Raw genomic sequence first — 21385 nt, 5'->3', positions numbered from 1 at the left:
CTAAGATCCTGCGCTCAACCGCCATGCCGTCAAACGCAGCCGCGGTAAGTCTTGGAACAGACAGGGCCCCTGTTGCAACAGGTTCTGTCGTAGAGGAAGAGGCAACGGATCTTCTGTGAGCATTTCCAGCAGATACGGATACCAGGTCCTTCGTGGCCAATCTGGAACAATGAGAATTGTCTATATACCTCTTTTTCTTATTATTCTCAACACCTTGGGTATGAGAGGAAGAGGAGGAAACACATAGACCGACTGGAACACCCACAGTGTCACTAGGGCGTCTACAGCTACTGCCTGAGGGTCTTTTGATCTGGTGCAATACCTCTGTAGCTTTTTGTTGAGGCGGGACGCCATCATGTCTATCTGGGGCAGTCCCCACTGACTTGCAATCTGTGCGAAGACTTCCTGATGAAGTCCCCACTCTCCTGGATGCAGGTCGTGTCTGCTGAGGAAGTCTGCTTCCCAGGTGTCCACTCCCGGAATGAACACTGCTGACAGTGCGCTTACATGATTTTCCGCCCAGCGAAGAATCCTGGTGGCTTCCGCCATTGCCACTCTACTCCTTGTGCCGCCTTGGCAGTTTACATGAGCCACTGCGGTGATGTTGTCTGACTGGATCAGAACTGGTTGGTCGCAAAGTAAGGTCTCCGCTTGACGTAGGGCATTGTATATGGCCCTCAGTTCCAGGATGTTGATGTGAAGACAAGTCTCTTGACTTGACCAAAGACCTCAGAAGTTTCTTCCCTGTGTGACTGCTCCCCAACCTCGGAGGCTCGCGTCCGTGGTCACCAGGATCCAGTCCTGAATGCCGAACCTGCGGCCTTCTAGAAGGTGAGCACTCTGCAGCCACCACAGGAGAGATACCCTGGCTCTGGGGGACAGGGTGATCAACTGATGAATTTGTAGCTGTGACCCGGACCACTTGTCCAGTAGATAACATTGGAAAGTCCTCGCATGGAACCTGCCGAAGGGAATGGCTTCGTATGATGTCACCATCTTTCCCAGGACTCGAGTGCAGTGATGCACTGACACCTGTTTTGGCTTCAATAGGTTCCTGACCAGAGTCATGAGTTCCTGAGCTTTTTATATCAGAAGATAAACCCTTTTCTCGTCTGTATCCAGAATCATGCCCAAGAAGGTCAGACGAGTCGTAGGAACCAACTGCGACTTCGGGATATTGAGAATGCAGCCGTGTTGCTGTAACACCTTCAGTGAAAGTGAGACGCTGTTCAGCAACTGCTCTCTTGATCTCACTTTTATGAGGAGATCATCCAAGTACGGGATAATTGTGACACCTTGCTTGCGCAGGAGCACCATCATTTCCGCCATTACCTTGGTAAAAATCCTCGGGGCCGTGGAAAGCCCAAACGGCAACATCTGAAATTGGTAATGACAATCCTGTACCGCAAATCTCAGGTACGCCTGATGAGGTGGATAAATGGGAACATGAAGGTATGCATCCTTTATGTCCAGAGATACCATAAAATCCCCCCCTTCCAGGCTGGCGATGACCGCTCTTAGCGATTCCATCTTGAACTTGAACCTTTTCAAGTATAGGTACAGGGATTTTAAATTTAAAATGGGTCTGACCGAACCGTCCGGTTTCGGGACTACAAACAGGGTTGAGTAATATCCCTTCTCTTGTTGAAGCAGGGGAACCTTGACCACCACCTTTTGAAGATACAATTTGTGAATTGCATGTAATACTATCTCCCTTCCCAGGGGAGAAGCTGGTAGGGCCGATTTGAAAAACCGGCGAGGAGGCACCTCTTCGAATTCCAGCTTGTAACCCTGAGAAACAATTTCTATTGCCCAGGGATCCACCTGTGAGTGAACCCAGATGTGGCTGAAAACTCAAAGACGTGCCCCCACTGGGGCGGACTCCTTTAGCGGAGCCCCAGCGTCATGTGGTGGATTTTGTAGAGGCCGGGGAGGACTTCTGTTCCTGGGAACTAGCTGTGTTGTGCAGCTTTTTTCCTCTGCCCTTACCTCTGGCAAGAAAGGACGCACCTCGTACTTTCTTGTTTCTTTGTGATCGAAAGGACTGCATTTGATAATGTGGCGCTTTCTTAGGCTGTGAGGGAATATAAGGCAAAAAATTTGATTTACCAGCTGTAGCTGTGGAGACCAGGTCCAAGAGACCTTCCCCAAACAATTCCTCACCCTTGTAAGGTAAAACCTCCTGTCGAAGTCGAAAAATATTGCAGTACACACATCACGTACAAACTACACACAGATGGCCTCCCTGCGTGCACTTGTTCTGTCGTGCGTGCGCATATCCGCAATTTGCATATGGTCGCTCCCGCGGTCCTGCGCATTAGCGCGTGGTATGAGTATTTACGGTAGAGTTTGTGAATGCACGGAAGGCTATCAAAACACATTACATATTTAATCCAAATAGTGCACAATGTACACATAGGGGTATATTTACTAAAATTCGTATTTTCCCGTCTGAGGTCAAAGTTCAATCACGAATGACATCGAAAGTGTAAAGTTGCAACTTTTTGAATTTATTACGGCTAATTTACTAAGCTGTCGTATTCTGCATTTTCGGATTTACCGATGTCGATGTCATTAGTTTTTTTTGCAGTGTTTTACGTGAGTGACTTGTAAAACACTGCCGACTTTAATACAATGAATCTCGGCCGGATCTGAGAGATCCGTGCTGGGATTCATTGTGCACCTTTTTAAAAATTGAAATCAGTGTTAAAATAAAATAAAAAATTGCGTGGGGTCCCCCCTCCTAAGCCAAACCAGCCTTGGGCTCTTTGAGCCGGTCCTGGTTGAAAAAATATGGGGAAAAAAATGTCAGGGGTTCCCCCATATTTAAACAACCAGCACTGGGCTCTGCGCCTGGTCCTAGTTTAAAAAATACGGGGGACAAAAAGCGTAGGGGTCCCCCGTATTTCTGAAACCAGCACCGGGCTCCACTAGCAAGATACATAATGCCACAGCCGGGGGACACTTTTATCTAGGTCCCTGCGGCCCTGGCATTACATAAGTCACCCCTGGCCGGGGTACCCTGGAGGAGTGGGGGCCCCTTCAATCAAGGGGTCCCCCCCTCCAGCCACCCAAGGACCAGCTTGCGGGGGAGGCTTGCTGGGACTTGTAGTACTGCTACTAAAAACAATATTCATTTTTTGACAAAAAGGCTATCAGCCTCCCATCCGCAGCCCTTGGATGGGGGGGGACAGCCTCGGGCTTCACCCCTGGTCCTTGGGTGGCTGGAGGGGGGGACCCCTTGATTGAAGGGGCCCCCACTCCTCCAGGGTACCCCGGCCAGGGGTGACTAGTTGGTTATGTAATGCAGGGACCTAGATAAAAGTGTCCCCCGGCTGTGGCATTATGTATCTGGCTAGTGGAGCCAGGTGCTAGTTTCAGAAATACGAAGGACCCCTACGCTTTTTGTCCCCCGTATTTTTGGAACCAGGACCAGGCGCAGAGCCCGGTGCTGGTTGTTTGAATATGGGGGAACCCCTATCATTTTTTTCCCCATATTTTTTCAACCAGGGCCGGCTCAAAGAGCCCGAGGCTGGTTTGGCTTAGGAGGGGGGACCCCACACATTTTTTATTTAAAAAAATAACTCTTTCCCACCCCTTCCCACTGAAAAACATGCACGGATCTCGATCCGTGCATGCCTATCCAAACACGGGGAAAAAAAGCAGGTCTGTTTTTTTTAGCACTTTTTCACGAATTGTATTTCAGCACGGCAGTGTTTGGCTATTGTCGGCAGTGTTTGTGATTTGCACTTTTTAGTAAATGACCGATTTCTACCAAATTGTAGGCGTATTTGACCGATGGTGTATTGATTCGGAATTTTTTCGTAGGACTTCCAAAATATTACGAATGCCCTCATCACTGCCGAGATTTTTTCTTAGTAAATTCCCGAGATGACACTTTGAAGAAAAAACGTCATCTCGGTCAAAATCGGGACCTTAGTAAATATACCCCATAGTATCCCTGCACCACATCAGAAAGTAACAACAGTTTAAATGGTAACAGAACAAAGGGATTCACCTTTACAGAATAGGAGGGGACAGAACAAGGTCATAAGGTGGTGTTTGGTATCCAGCTGAAGGGTATTTTAAGGGTAACATTCCGGTATAGGTTTGAGAAAGATTGCATGTTCCTGCGGATAGTTATGTGCAGGAGTAGAATATAGATATAAACTGTATTTACTGTACATTATGTATGCGGCGGGAATCCAGAGGAGACCACCCACAAGAGCAGTTGGGAAAGACATTGCCTACCTATTCAAACCGACCTATGACCTCTCCTGTACTGTAAATGTGCATTCCTGTGTCCAATGGAAAAAGAGATTACAGTATCTATTGTATTGCTTTTTGGAAGAATTGTATAAAGAGAGCTGCTGCAGGCCTGGTCTGACACAAGACTCACAAAGTTATCTATCAGATGACCGAGGACCGGGCCAGGAAGCGCAAGCGAATCTACTCACGTAGGTACCATTGAATGTAGCCATTTACTCTGTTATATTATATTGTATTGTTTGTATTGTAACCCCCTTTTAGCAATAATCCACTGTGGTGTCGGAACCCAGCGGTAAAATCACAATTGGTGTCGTGTCTTCATTGCCCTGCTAAGGTTTAAAGTGTATTATCATTGCATTGCATTGCTGTAAAAGGTTTAAAGTGTATCTCTGGGTGTGTACGCGCTGTGAGTACTTTGTACTGTCAGCGCAGCATTTGTACGCTAAGTCCGTACACAGAATGGGACTTTGTACGCTAATAGCGTACAAAGTGCGCAGAGTGTGTGTTAAGTACAGCGGCCGCAGCGGCTCCATGGTAAAGTGTATTTAAGGTGTGTTTAAGGTATAGCTTTCTTTCCCAAGGATATTTCAGCATTATCACTCCATATGCCTCTTTGAGTCGGCATCACCTGTCCATTGCCGGGTCCATAGGACTCGTCTAGCAGCAATCGACATAGCGTTGATTCTAGAACCCAGTAGACTAATGTCTCTTTGAGCATCTCTCATATATAAGACAGCATCTTTTATATGCCCTAGGGTCAATAAAATGGTATCCTTATCTAGGGTCTCAATTTCCGCTGATAAGGTATCTGTCCATGCTGCTACAGTGCTACAAACCCAGGCCGACGCAATCGCCGGTCTGAGTAAGGTACCAGAATGTGTGTAAATGGACTTCAAGGTAACCTCCTGCTTGCGGTCAGCAGGATCCTTGAGGGTAGCCGTATCTTGGGATGGCAGCGCTACCTTTTAGGATAAGCGTGTCAATGCTTTGTCCACCCTAGGGGAGGATTCCCACCGTATTCTGTCTGTTGGCGGGAAAGGATACGCCATAAGAATCCTTTTGGGAATCTGCAGTTTTTTGTCTGGAGATTCCCAAGCTTTTTCACATAATTCGTTCAACTCATGTGAGGGGGGAAAGGTTACCTCAGGTTTCTTTCCCTTATACATGTGTACCCTCGTGTCAGGGACAGGGGGTTCCTCTGTGATATGCAAAACATCTTTTATCGCAATAATCATATATCGAATACATTTCGCCAATTTTGGCTGTAACTTTGCATCATCGTAGTCGACACTGGAGTCAGAATCCGTGTCGGTATCTGTGTCTACTATTTGGGATAGTGGGCGCTTTTGAGACCTCGAAGGTCCCTGCGACATAGGGACAGACATGGGTTGACTCCCTGACTGTTTCCTAGCTTCAGCTTTGTCTAATCTTTTGTGCAATAAATTTACATTATTACTTAAAACATTCCACATATCCATCCAGTCAGGTGTCGGCGTTGTCGACGGAGACACCACATTCATTTGCTCCCCCTCCTCCCTAGTAGAGCCTTCTACCTCAGACATGTCGACACACATGTACCGACGCACCACACACTCAGGGAATCCTCTTATCTGAATACAGTTCCTCCACAAGGCCCTTTGGAGAGACAGAGAGAGAGCATGCCAGCACACACCCAGCGCTATATGACCCAGGAAAAAACACAATAAATATATGTTTACCCAGTAGCGCTGTTTATATATATATATATATATATATATATATATATATATATGCGCCAAATTATGTCCCCCCCCCCCTTCTTTAAAACCCTCTTTCACCGTGGAATAAGCAGGGGAGAGTCCGGGGAGCTTCCTCTCAGCGCTGTGCTGTGGAGAAAATGACGCTGGTGAGTGCTGAGGGAGAAGCCCCGCCCCCTCGGCGGCGGGCTTCTGTCCTGCTCAAATATACTAAAAAACTGTCGGGGGCTCTTTATATATACAGTGCCCAGCTGTATATATATTTTTTTTTGCCAAAGAGAGGTTCATATGCTGCCGAGGGCGCCCCCCCTGCGCCCTGCACCCTTACAGTGACTGCCGTGTGTGAGGTGTATGGGAGCAATGGCGCACAGCTTTACTGCTGTGCGTTACCTCAGTGAAGATCATGAAGTCTTCTGCCGCCTCTGAAGTCTTCTTTTCTTCTCATACTCACCCGGCTTCTATCTTCCGGCTCTGCGAGGAGGACGGCGGTGCGGCTCTGGGACGGACGGCGAGGGTGAGACCTGCGTACCGAATCGATCCCTCTGGAGCTAATGGTGTCCAGTAGCCTAAGAAACAGAGCCTAGCATTAAAGTAGGTCTGTTTCTCTCCCCTCAGTCCCTCGATGCAGGGAGTCTGTTGCCAGCAGGCTCCCTGAAAATAATAAAACCTAACAAATATACTTTCTGACAGGAAACTCAGGAGAGCTCCCTGTAATGCACCCAGTCTCCTCTGGTCACAGTAGTAAACTGAGGTCTGGAGGAGGGGCATAGAGGGAGGAGCCAGTGCACACCCATACCTAAAGTATTTCTTAAAGTGCCCATGTCTCCTGCGGAGCCCGTCTATCCCCATGGTCCTTACGGAGTCCCCAGCATCCTCTAGGACGTAAGAGAAAATATGGTGCATTTGCAGCCTGGTTGCGTATGCAGGAGGCTACCTCTATTTTGCCTCTATTTTGCCGGGTCTGCAAAGTAATCGCAATTGAATTGCGATCGTAACGCTGGCAGCAATTAGCATGCTGGGCGACCTTGCCTTGTGCTGGGCCACCCAGCATGCGATCGTAAGCTGTTGCAGTTTTGTTATTTTAGAAAAACTGTAACTAAAACTGAATAAAGTTCTATGTTTTGTAACATGCTGAATACACCAGTCCATTTATGTATTATTCTGTTAAACTGCTTAGCTCTCACATTGATGTATGCATTTTTTTAAATATATTTTTACTTCACAGCTATCTTCTGTATGAAGCATTTCATAACATGTTTATAATTAACGCTCCTCATGAAACCAATCTAATAAAAACACATGTGCACAGTAACAAACACTATAAAAGTATACCTAATATTTTTCATTTATTGCACTGCTGTCCATAGCTGGAAAGGAATAATTATCTATTATTTCTCATTTAGAAGTCTTTATTTGTTTGTATATTTCGTCTATATTGCACTCTATTCTATATAAAAATTCTATTTGACATTTCTAACCAAGTTGACGCAGTTATTTCCCTTGTTTTGAAAACAAGAAAAGATTCATGAAATGTCAGTAATGGAACTGGTAAAAACATATACAGTATTATACAATATATTCATATAATCTTATTTTACTGTTATTAATGAGGGTAATGGTAAAAAATAAAAATAAAGAAGAAGAGACGTTATATACTTTTTAGCACAACCATGCAGAATGAAACAAATCTCACGCTTAAAGTGCCCATGTGGTGAAAGCATAACAATTTAAATAAAGGGTAAACCATAATCAATAAAAGATTGTAAGCAATCATAGCATAGTATTATTATTTTACATACATTCTTAATTTTTTAAATTATAATTATTTTTGAAAAAAGTAATGATATTTCAAAATAATAATAATTATTAATATTATTATTATGATAATAATAATAATAATAATAATAATAATAATCATAATAAGCATAATAATCATAAATAATAATAATAATAATTTTTAAAAATAGTAATTATAATTATAAAGTCAAAGGGAATATGCTGGTGCTATATTAGTAAATGTTAAAAAATAAATAATGATGCTATTAATATTCATATATTTTTATCATTATTCTATAGTATTATCAGTAATTATTATTAGTATCATCATCATCATCATCATCATCATCATCATCTAAGTGTGGTACTTATATGATGCTATTTATAGTTGTAGGTCAAATGCTTTCTTGTGTAGGTTTGTGTTGTAATAGTAGTACAGTGTTAGGAAACTGCAAGACTACTGTATGTTTAATATGCTCAGTAGCAATACTATGAAATAGGTGAAGGATTTGTCCAGTCTCATGCATGCTGATAAGGAATCCATGATACCAGCAGAGTTTTTCAATTATTTGGTTGATTGCTTCTGTGGTTTTTGTTTAAAAATAGTTTAAGCCAAGTGTAATTTTTCATGTGAATTGTATTTTAATATAGTCTATTCATTTTCTTTCCTTTTTTTCAACATGGCTAGATCACTTCCTCAAGTTCTAGTACAAGTACTGACATAAATACAAAGAAAATTGCTAGTGTTAGTGATATATGTGAATCCATGAAGCAGCAACTGCTGGTCTTGGTGGAGTGGGCAAAATACATCCCAGCCTTCTGTGAGCTTCCTCTGGACGATCAGGTAAGAAACAGGACAAATAAGCCTGCACTTTGAATCAACATTAACATTGCAATGTTCATAAAAATAATACAGGAATGTCTTACCATTCTCATGTGGCAGCAGATGAAATGTAATGATTCCACACAGTGGATGGTTCTTTAAGCAATTATTTGAATTCCCTTAATTCTCAGTAAATTTATTAAAAACAGAGACAGTTTTAATGAGATCAGAACACTTTTTCTTTAATATGCAACCTCAAGGTCACTGACTATTTGAACCTATTTATTGAAATCAAATAAATTTCTTAAAAATGCAATGTATAGACTAAGTCCATATATAAATTGTTCTCTATTTTAGTTGCATGCAGAATAGAGATGTGGCCTCATACACCCATCCTTTTTGCGGGTGTGGTATGATATGTCTACAGTCATAACGTCAAAATTCATCATGTCAAAATGAGAATGTCAACATACATCAAGTAGGCAATGATGAAATGTAGACATGTTAGAATGTTGACATATTGGTCCTGGTGGCCCAGAGCTGACATACACGCTCCTGGCAGCTGCAGCGGCTGTAGTGCAGGTTCTGGGCCCCGTTGGTCATGTGGCCATCATTTTCGGGTCTGACCACCAATCTTCCCGCCTTCTGGTAAGTATTCCTCCCTATCCCTAACCCCTTCCTCCACACAGCCTAATCCTGTCGTCGTCACCCACAACCAACATAATTGTAGACATTGTGGTGTCACCATTATGAATGTTGAAATTGTCAGTATCATCCTTTTGACTGCAACCCCTTTTGCACCATATGGCATGAGACGCCTAGTGCAACTTACATTAGATGCTCTGCCACGAGTAGCAATTTACTGACTTTCATACTTATTCCCGAATTTAGCTTCCTATTAGTATTGTAGCCACATATCAAGTCACATACTGCAGTATCCTAGGTACATATGATTAGTGGCATTATGCCATACTGGATTTCTATCTTTTGCCTTTTTACCCAGGTTAGTATCTGAGTTCATACTGCAGCTGCAAGCAATGCCAGTATCCAGAGTACACATCTATTGTATGTTTTCTGCAAAAATCATGCCAGTCAGGAACATAGTTTATGAAAAAGTGTATGACGAGAAGCATGGCATGGTTTAGTTGTAATGTCCATGGTACACCAAATGTAGAGGGGTAACAAGTCTAGCTAGGGATCATGATTCGAGGCAGATACATTAAACCAAACTGCCCAAACATGAAACACAAGTATAAAAAAATAACCTGGTCACCAGTAACATTTGTCCATTTCATACAATGGTCTGGTGGTTCTCCATATCATTAAATAATTATGCTAAAAATGGGTTGGATATTGGATACCGACAGATAGAATACCAACAGCGGCATCTTGAAAGTTAGAATACCAACACTATTTCTAAGGTAAGCTAAACCTACATTTTACCCTTCCCCTAACCCTAAAACTCCCCTCCCGTAGCCTAACTGTCCCTTACCGCAGCATAACCCTAGTGCAATCATTCTCAAACTGTGTGCCATGGCACCCTGGGATGCCACAGGAAACTTGCAGGGGTGTCTTTGATTGGTGATTCAGGACCAATTCAAATTATTTATGGTTAATGTAATAGGCAAAACCAGAGCTGGTGGCAGCCAATCATAAAATATGTGGACAAACAGAAGCAAATCTTGTCCCCACCACATAACTGAACCTAAGGATGAAATAGTGTATAAGCACAATTTACTTTACATTTAATATTTCTTTCTAAATTTCTCAGTAAGAAACTTTTGGCCTAGGGGTGCCTTGATAAAACTTCAGATACTCTAGGGCGCCATCATTCAAAAAAGTTTAAGAACCACTGCCCTAGTGCCTAACCCTAACCTCCCCCACTGCAGCCTAACCCTAACCCTAACTCTACTTTAATTACTTATATTCGGGATGTTGACTGTTGGGATTCCGAGTGGTGTCGGGATTACAACGCCTGTCTTCTGACCACCGGGATCCAGCATGTCGAAATGCCAACTCCATCCCATTCAAAACAGATTAGAGTGGTAGTATAGTACTCTCATAAGGGGCACTCTTAGGAAAGAAATTTCATAATGATTTCATATGTTTTTTTATATCAGTATGGGTTAAAGGTATGGCCTTGATGAGAAATAACACAATTAACATAGAAGAATAAAATACGTACGTACAAAATATAAGGTGCAAGCTTTTCAGCTGAGCACTGCATGGCATGAAGCATGGCACATCTTGGCATGGCTTTATACTTTTGTAATGCACCAAGCATGGCTATTTGACATCATTTGAGAATAGGTAAATAAGGACACACCTGTATTAAAAAATAATGAATACATTTAAGGCCAGCTGTTTTTGTTAATATTGTATTAGAAAATATATACTGTATAAAAAAATGAAAAAAGGAAGAGTGTAACACCAGCATAAAACCACCATTCTGTTGCTTACAAAATCAAATTGCGTATGATACTGAAGTGAATACATGGATATTATTATTATTATTATTATTACTATTGTTATTCTTTTTATATTTTGGTAGAAAATGTCCATTCTTTTTGTTGTAAAAATAAAATCCTATATAATTTATACTTATGATGTAATGTACCCTCAAATGCATATAATAATAGTGTTTAATTGTACTTTTTTTATTACATTGTTGCATGGCTGAATGTATGACTGGTCACATGACAACGCACACCATGTGACTTATTTCTCTAAATTGATAGGCCTACATAAGATAACCACTATAGTAATATAAGTGTATAAAGCTAACTGACTGACGTATTACATGTTTTATAATTATTTTCAAAGGTTGCTTTACTGAGAGCACATGCTGGAGAACATCTGCTGCTTGGTGTAACAAAACGTTCCATGGTGTTTAAAGATATTTTACTCCTAGGTAATATACTCTTAGTATTTATTGCTTAATAGACTTGAGTAATGATGACACAATCTACATTTACAAATAGCTAAACAGATGTAAATATTGATATTTTTTTAAGGGAACAGCTATGTGATCCACCGAAATTGTAATGAGATAGAGATAAGTCGTGTGGCTAACAGAATTTTGGATGAACTTGTCCAGCCATTCCAGGAAATCCAGATAGATGACAATGAATACGCCTGCTTAAAAGCGATTGTATTTTTTGATCCAGGTAAATTATTGCTCACATACAGTAATATGTTTGTTCCTAGAAATCTGTGTTCCAAGCAATTGAGGTCAGTGTATCCAGGATGTTTGGATGAGTAAATCATGTTAATTATACCAACTGCAATCAAAAATGAATAAAAAAAGAGCCGATGCTGCGACAATTACAATGTTAGTCTTGTTAGTCTTGTTTGAAGAAATATAAAATGAATATACTGCAGCTGCTTTTGTCTGATTTTTAGGGATCGATTCAGTGTCCTACTTTATTGATCACGTGAAATGCACAATGATTATATTATTACTAGTGATGTGCACCGGACATTTTTCGGGTTTTGTGTTTTGGTTTTGGATTCGGTTCCGCGGCCGTGTTTTGGATTCGGACGCATTTTGGCAAAACCACCCTGAAATTTTTTTGTCGGATTCGGGTGTGTTTTGGATTCGGGTGTTTTTTTTACAAAAAACCCTCTAAAACAGCTTTAATCATAGAATTTGGGGGTCATTTTGATCCCATAGTATTATTAACCTCAATAACCATAATTTCCACTAATTTCCAGTCTATTCTGAACACCTCACACCTCACAATATTATTTTTAGTCCTAAAATTTGCACCGAGGTCGCTGAATGACTAAGCTAAGCGACCCAAGTGGCCGAAATAAACACCTGGCCCATCTAGGAGTAGCACTGCAGTGTCAGACAGGATAGCACTTCAAAAATAGTCCCCAAACAGCACATGATGCAAAGAAAAAAAAGAGGTGCACCAAGGTCGCTGTGTGACTAAGCTAAGCGACCCAAGTGGCCGACACAAACACCTGGCCCATCTAGGAGTGGCACTGCAGTGTCAGACAGGATGGCAGATTTAAAAAATAGCCCCCAAACAGCACATGATGCAAAGAAAAAAAGAGGTGCAATGAGGTAGATGTGTGACTAAGCTAAGCGACCCAAGTGGCCGACACAAACACCTGGCCCATCTAGGAGTGGCACTGCAGTGTCAGACAGGATGGCAGATTTAAAAAATAGCCCCCAAACAGCACATGATGCAAAGAAAAAAAGAGGTGCACCAAGGTCGCTGTGTGACTAAGCTAAGCGACCCAAGTGGCCGACACAAACACCTGGCCCATCTAGGAGTGGCACTGCAGTGTCAGACAGGATGGCAGATTTAAAAAATAGTCCCCAAACAGCACATGATGCTAAGAAAAAAAGAGGTGCAATGAGGCAGCTGTGTGGCTAAGCTAAGCGACCCAAGTGGCCGACACAAACACCTGGCCCATCTAGGAGTGGCACTGCCGTGTCAGACAGGATGGCAGATTTAAAAAAAAGTCCCCAAACAGCACATGATGCAAAGAAAAAAAGAGGTGCAATGAGGTAGCTGTGTGGCTAAGCTAAGCGACCCAAGTGGCCGACACAAACACCTGGCCCATCTAGGAGTGGCACTGCAGTTTTCTAATGAGAGGATGAGTGCTTCCATCCTCATGTGAATCTGAACCACTAGCCATGAACATAGGCCAGGGCCTCAGCCGTTGCTTGCCACTCCGTGTCGTAAATGGCATATTGGCAAGTTTACGCTTCTCATCAGACGCTTTTAATTTTGATTTTTGGGTCATTTTACTGAACTTTTGTTTTTTGGATTTTACATGCTCTCTACTATGACATTGGGCATCGGCCTTGGCAGACGACGTTGATGGCATTTCAACGTCTTGGCCATGACTAGTGGCAGCAGCTTCAGCACAAGGTGGAAGTGGATCTTGATCTTTCCCTATTTTACCCTCCACATTTTTGTTCTCCATTTTTTAATGTGTGGAATTATATGCCAGTAATATATCATTAGCAATGGCCTACTGTACCGTACTGCTATATATTATATACTGGTGGTCAGCAAAATGATGCACTGTCCTCCTACTACTGCGCACAACAACTCAAATGCACCACAGGTATGGATGGATAGTATACTTGACGACACAGAGGTAGGTAGAGCAGTGGACTACTGTACCGTACTGCTATATATTATATACTGGTGGTCAGCAAAATTATGCACTGTCCTCCTACTACTGCGCACAACAACTAAAATGCACCACAGGTATGGATGGATAGTATACTTGACGACACAGAGGTAGGTAGAGCAGTGGACTACTGTACCGTACTGCTATATATTATATACTGGTGGTCAGCAAAATTATGCACTGTCCTCCTACTACTGAGCACAACAACTAAAATGCACCACAGGTATGGATGGATATACTGCACCGTACTGCTATATATTATATAGTGGTGGTCAGCAAAATTATGCACTGTCCTCCTACTACTGCGCAAAACTTAAATGCACCACAGGTATGGATGGATAGTATACTTGACGACACAGAGGTAGGTAGAGCAGTGGACTACTGTACCATACTGCTATATATTATATACTGGTGGTCAGCAAAATTATGCACTGTCCTCCTACTACTGCGCACAACAACTAAAATGCACCACAGGTATGGATGGATAGTATACTTGACGACACAGAGGTAGGTAGAGCAGTGGACTACTGTACCGTACTGCTATATGTTATATACTGGTGGTCAGCAAAATTATGCACTGTCCTCCTACTACTGCGCACAACAACTAAAATGCACCACAGGTATGGATGGATAGTATACTTGACGACACAGAGGTAGGTAGAGCAGTGGACTACTGTACCGTACTGATATAATACTGGTGGTCACTGGTCAGCAAAATTCTGCACTGTCCTCCTACTATATACTACAATGCAGCACAGATATGGAGCATTTTTCAGGCAGAGAACGTAGATATTTTCAGCACACTGAGCACAGATATTTGCAAGCACACTGAGCACAGATATTTGCAGCACACTGAGCACAGATATTTGCAGCACACTGAACACAACTGAGAGAACGCTGCACACGTCCTCTCCCTATCATCTCCAATGCATGAGGGAAAATGGAGGCGACGCGCGGCTCCTTATATAGAATACGAATTTCGCGAGAATACGACAGCGGGATGATGATGTTCGGGCGCGCTCGGGTTAACCGAGCAAGGCGGGAGGATCCGAGTCTGCCTCGGACCCGTGTAAAATGGGTGAAGTTCGGGGGGGGGGGGGGGAGGGGGTTCGGATTCCGAGGAACCGAACCCGCTCATCTCTAATTATTACCTATGCAAGCCATATTACTGCTCTTATGGAATGTAATTTATGCGCAATAAAAGGACACATTTGGAAATCAAATCCCTGTGTCATATGTATGTATATTCTCCACAGATGCAAAGGGGCTCAGTAACCCAATGAAGATAAAAAATATGCGCTATCAAGTACAGATCAGTTTGGAAGACTATATTAATGACAGACAATATGATTCTAGAGGACGATTTGGAGAACTTCTTTTACTCCTGCCCACTCTTCAGAGCATTACCTGGCAAATGATTGAGCAAATTCAGTTTGTAAAGTTGTTTGGAATAGTTAAGATTGACAATCTTCTCCAGGAGATGTTACTAGGAGGTGAGTTACTGTACTTTACTGATGGTTTATTTGTGCATATGCCGGGTTCCTTTACTAGGTCATAATATTTTCTACACTTAGTAAAAACAACTTGTCGCTAATGGTCACAGTAAACATTTCCAAAGTTTGCTAATTTACAAAGAAGTGGCAAATGGGAATACAAAATACAGTTTACTATAAACTGCTCCAGTTATGACTGCTTAAGGCACAGTATGGTTTGTTAAATAGAGCACAGTATGGTTTTAATTATAGTCTACATGAATTAAGATAAATCATTTTTGATCCTATGGAAAGAAATACAGACAATGAGAATTAAAAACAAACTATAGATTGCCCTTTCTCATGAGTTTAAAATATTACATGGGATGAGTACTATACATACTGAGGTGGGTGAAATTATATTTTCATTTTCTTATTTCATCTAATTATAGTGAACATGTTTTTTTTGTGCAAAATAATGCAGAAGCCCTCTTAAAAGTAACTTTAGTAAAGCTGAATATACTGTAATCTCCCCAATTATATAGTCTAAAGTTTGTGACCTTCACAATTATAATTTCAGCAGCTCCTCATTTGTCAGATGTTGGGGAAGTATGCAGGGGCATTTTAAGAGAGGAGAGGGCCCACATGCAGGCTCATTGTGTACCCCATTTCTCTCTGGCCCATGCCTTGTTCCCAAGGGGATCCAGTCAGGATCCCTACATTTGGGATCCCAGCAGTCGGAATACGAATACCGGAATACTTACACTGCTCGGAATCCCTGCGCTGGGATCTTGACATGAATTGAAATACTGAATGCTGGGATCCCGTTTGTAAGTTTGCTGGGACTGCTGAGAGGTAAGTCATAGGGGGGGTTAGGTGTAAGCTGTGGGGGAAGGGTTGTAGTTTGTATGTGTGGGGTGGAGGGTTAGGGTTAAGATGGGGGAGGAAGGGTTAGGGTTAGGCACCACCGGGAGGGTTAGTCTGTGGGGAGGAGGGTTGGAGTTAGGCAACACCAGGGATGGTTAGGGTTAGGCTAGAGGAAGGTTAGGGGCAGACTATGGGTAAGGAGTGTTTGGGAGGTTAGGAAATAGAGGTAGCATACTTACCTAGTAGGTGTCAGGTTCCTGAGCATTGGGATGCCACTGTCGGTATTCTGACTGCCGGCATCCCAAGTGCCAGGATCATGATACCATCCCTTCCCAAGGACATCTCTATTGCAAATGCACAAATAACTGGGAAAATGGCTGCCAAGTGCAGTAGACTCTGACAGGGATTCTGTCTACAGTGCCGGCCCCCATGGGACTCCAGAGGGGTATGTATAATTTTATTGGTGCACAGTGTGCGGTGTGGGACTTCCTGGTCTAAGGGGCCTGTGTGCAGTGCACACCTAGCACCCATTATAGATACAGTATGCCAATGGAAGTACTGTATATTATGTGTACCCAACTTTTTCAGACACCTGTACATATTTGAAAGAGGAAAAATAGAAAAATTCAGACATTGGGGCTGATGAAGAGTTGAATGCAAGTTAAATTGCAGACAAATCTTTCACGTTTTTGCACTGCATGTGCTTTGGAGCCAATCACATGCCAATACCAACAACGCATAGTCTTGTGTAACTTAGGGGGTCATTCTGACCTAAACGCTCACTGCAGTTCTTCACAGCGCAGCATTCAGGTCAGAACTGCACATGAGCCGGCACCGCAGTGCACCGGCGTATGTCTGCTAGTCAATGGCTGACGTTGCCTAGCGATCGCCTCTGCCTGATTGGCGTGGCCGGACTGTGCGGGGGGTGGGCCGCAGCGGCTGCGTGATGTCACATGCAGCCGCTGCGATCCGGGCAGCTATGAGTAGCTCCAGGCCAGCACACAAAAGCTGCACTGGCCAGGAGCTACTCCTGAGGTACAAAAGCATTGCTGCTGTGCGATGCTTTTGAACTTCAGCGTTGGGGCAGGGACTGACATGCAGGGCGGGCTAGCCTTGTGCTGGGCGTCCCCCCGCATATCTGTGTTCCTGATCATAGCTGTGCTAAATTTAGCACAGCTACGATCAACTCGGAATGACCACCTTAGTCATGTCTACATTTGTGGATGAAGGGACATAACTGAGTGTAATGAGGTGTTCACATGATAGCTAAGTTTAGTGAAGGTATATTAATGGCATTTTGAGCAATGCAGACTGAGTCTGAATAAAAGATCCCAATGCCCTGGACCAGTGATGGGGAACCTCTGGCACTCCAGCTGTTGTTGAAGTACACATCCCAGCATGCCCTGCTACAGTTTTGCTATTTGGCATTGCTAACCCTGTAGCAGGGCATGCTAGGATGTGTAGTTCAACAACAGCTGGAGTACCAAAGGTTCCCCATCACTGCCCTAGGCTAATACACTCATAGTCATCTCAGCTTCTCAGTATTGGATAACTGCAGAGAAGACTTCTGGGAAAGTTTTCTGTAATGCTGTGAAACACAGTGCACAATACATATGCGTTATCAGGAAATTTTCCTTAATACCGTGTATGTGCAAGTAACAAAGGCATTAAGCAGACATGTTTGATTGTGGCATCTAATGATGTTTGTGGAGTGTAAAGGAGACTTTAGCATCTGGGTAATCTCAGGTAGCTCTCCGGCTAACCCAGATGGCACTGTAGCACAGTGTGCATAAAATAAAGATTTTAGCAGTACATCAAATGACCACATTGTCATAGCAATCTGGTGGCCAGATTGAGAGTTGTATGTCCTTCCTATTAACATCACCTCAAAACATCTGGTAAACAATGGCTTTGGAAGTTACTTTAATGAAGTTCTGCAGAAACTGCCAGCATGGAATGAATTATGTCTTCATTTTATTCCCCAGCTGTCACATCAGTGACCCCCCAATCCTGATACCCTAGGCTGCAACCTAATTAGCAGAAATGGATGATCAGGTACTAAATGTAGATACTGATTTTAGGTGAATATCTTCTACCAAGCACAGTGCTAGTGTAAGTGCAAAGGATGACCGCAATGCAACGAAGCATACAGATAGGGTCAGTGTGGATGAAGAAATGCAAATATCTCTCGATACCCATTACTATATTTGCCAGGCTGTGAAAGTAATGAGGATGTACTTACAAACAAGTTGCATTTAACTGTGCATCTCCCCCATTGTGTTGTTGTTTAGAAGCAAAGTAAAAGATTAAGTTCAAGAAATGAGTGCTTCTTTTTAAATCATTGATCAAATCATAGGTTCTCTTATAAAATACCCCATAATTTTTTCCTAGTGTCAACAAAACACCTGCAACATATGTGCATGCTACAGTACATTTTACTTGTTTTAGCTATTTATAGACCTTTAATGACAATAGTGCTAAATTTTTGTATGTATAGGTTGTGCTTAACTGCTGTGAATGCTGTAGATGTTTGAGAGGAGCATATTGTGTCATATCTAAATAATAATTGTGTATAGCTGTCCCGTCTACTCAATGTGTGTGCCTCAATGGCTCCCACTGTGAGGGAGATGGAACAGCCTCAGGAGAGGTGGACTGGTTGCCGAGGTAATTATGGGAGCTGTGATGTGAGGGGGGTGGGATCAAGATGGAGTTGGGATGGGAGTGGGGGATTATGGGCAGTTGAAGTGAAGCTGTAATGTCCAGTGCAACTCTGTCAGCGTCGGGTATCTTTTTTTGCTGAAAATGCATCTTATTCACATATCTCTGTGTGAATAAGATGCACAAGCAGATTATGTTGATTAAAATGATATGTGGCACTCCTATATTCTGTGTGCATACAAAATGGTATGTAGCATCTTGTATACAGATACAGCTATGTTGCTATATAGGCATGGCACATATCATTTAAATCAGCATAAGATGCTTGTGCGTCCTACTCACATAATTTTAAATGAAAAAGTAGTATGAAAACACACACAATGCTTCCGATTCATGCACTAGAAGGGCTGTTTTACATCCCAGGACAATCCTCCTATTTGCTATGGGGACAAGTTTATGAATAAGGGAATATCCAAAATAGACACAACTTAAATTTATTTAAAAAATCTATATATTATTTGTAAATGACATGCCAAACAAACATCCGTCTTCTTCAGAACAGTTCTTCCGTATTTCCAATATTCCTTTGTGTTTTGAACAGGTTCATCCACCGATTCTAGTCACATACAACATCCAGCGCTTTCCCATATACCTCAAGACCCACTAGTTGGACAGACTCTGCTTGTTAGCTCCATGTCTGCTTCACTACACTCAGAACAGATTGGTGAGTAATTCAGCCTTATTAAGTTTCCAATTTGATAAACAGAACAGCCTCTAATATATTTAAAAAGTTGACCTATTCCACTGAACTGAATAAAAATCTCCCTTTGCAATTCATAAATCTCAAATGGTGTGGCAATAAGAAGTGGGTAACCTACAGTATGTATTTTTTCTGTACATACAGTATGATATAGGTATTACTAAAGAGGTTCAGTGCAATTACTTTAGATGTAAGATGTATGTCGACAGTTCATGCACTTCTCGATTGAAGCATGCACAATAATTTATTTTTAATTTTGAACATAAGTGAATGCAAAATGTTTGTGATTGAATAATATACGGGAATCGGTGAAAAAAGTTAAAAACTTCAACTGACTTCAATACAATTAATGTCATACAGTATATGACCTGTATACATGTATATGTGCTGCTTCATTATTTTCTCAGTTGCTTCTACTTTACTTGATCACCTAGTGCAGTGTTTCTCAAACTCGGCCTTCAAGGAACCTTAACGGCGCATGTTTTTAAGGTTATCCCCTTTTAAAATTTGTACTGCCTGTAGATCTATTGTACTAGTCAATTAACACACCTGTGCTCCAGCTATATGATCTGGAAAACATGCACAGTATTGTTGGGTTCTAAAGAGGACGGGATTTCAGAAATAGGGACCTAGTACATATGAAGGTACACAAAGGGGGTTATTCAAAGTTGTTAGCAAACCAAAAAAGTTAGCAAGTTAGATTTAAGTTGGTTATATTGTTTCAGTGCAGGGTAAATACTGGGTGCTTTACTTTTACACTGTAGATTTCAGTTTGAACACACTCCACCCAAATCTAACTCTCTCTGCACATGTTACATCTGCCCCCACCTGCAGTGCAACATGGTTTTGCCCAATTGCTATTTTTTTTTATTTGTTAACAACTCTGAATAACCCCTCAAAGACTTCATGGTTTTCTGAGCTGCCCCTAAAATCAAGCTGTAAGTCAGGCCTGCCAACCTGTGGCTCTCCAGCTGTTGTAAAACTACAAGTCCCATCATGCTTTGCCACAGTTTTGCTATTAGGGAAGGCTAAAACTGTGGAAGGGCATGCTGGGATGTGTAGTTTCACAACATCTGGAGAGCCAGAGGTTGGCCAGGCCTGCTGTAAGTGATCATTTGTTTAACTTCTTGAATCATTTGTTTCTGTTTCTTCTAGACTCATCAATTACTTGTAAACCATAGGTATTGCCACATTTACTGATGTTATGTCTTTTAACAGATTTTTTTAAACTGGTATGTGTCTTGTATTATTCAGATCAATTAATTAATTACATGGAAGAATTTTATAAAATCATAGCAGTAGTAAAAGTGTCAAATTACAGTCATTGAAAGTTTGGCCTGTCACTGAAAAACAGCTAAACAGCGCAAATGAAACTCATATGTAAATGTCCCATTAGTCACACCAGTTAGCTCAATTCATTTTCATGTCAGTAGTAATGATTTATGAATCCTTCAAAGGTTGTTTTGCTGCAATTCTCATGAGTTCACAACAAAAATCATGTTTTTTTTTAAATATCTACAAGGGATTCGTTGAGTAACTCGGATACGTTGTCTTCTAACATTAGTTCACTCCTACCATTCAGAGATCTTCAAATGTTTTTTACTTTATTCTTTGAGTTACAGATACAGTGCATCCGGAAAGTATTCACAGCGCTTCACTTTTTCCACATTTTGTTATGTTACAGCTTTATTGCAAAATGGAATAAATTCATTTTCCCCCTCAAATTTCTACACACAATACTCCATAATGACAACGTGAATAAAGTTTTTTTTGGAGATTTTTGCAAATTTATTAAAAAACAACAACTAAGAAATTACATGTACATAAGTATTCACAGCCTTTGCTCAAGACTTTGGTGATGCACCTT

General features: G+C 41.9%; 1 protein-coding gene across 2 annotated transcripts in view; it reads left to right on the top strand.

The window, feature by feature from the left end:
* HNF4G (hepatocyte nuclear factor 4 gamma) overlaps nt 1–21385 on the top strand; it is a 282814-nt gene that overhangs the window by 255739 nt on the left and 5690 nt on the right. For both annotated transcript variants that reach the window (XM_063925028.1, XM_063925029.1), the window contains exons 5-9: nt 8470–8625; nt 11428–11515; nt 11619–11771; nt 15018–15254; nt 19360–19482. In XM_063925028.1, coding sequence (XP_063781098.1) covers nt 8470–8625; nt 11428–11515; nt 11619–11771; nt 15018–15254; nt 19360–19482 — 757 coding nt within the window. The remainder of the gene's footprint in view (nt 1–8469; nt 8626–11427; nt 11516–11618; nt 11772–15017; nt 15255–19359; nt 19483–21385) is intronic.

This window comes from Pseudophryne corroboree, chromosome 5 (genome assembly GCF_028390025.1).
Source record: "Pseudophryne corroboree isolate aPseCor3 chromosome 5, aPseCor3.hap2, whole genome shotgun sequence".
NCBI classification, from domain to species: domain Eukaryota; kingdom Metazoa; phylum Chordata; class Amphibia; order Anura; family Myobatrachidae; genus Pseudophryne; species Pseudophryne corroboree.
Note: the sequence above shows the minus strand (reverse complement) of the source record. Positions and strands in the feature narration are given on the sequence as shown.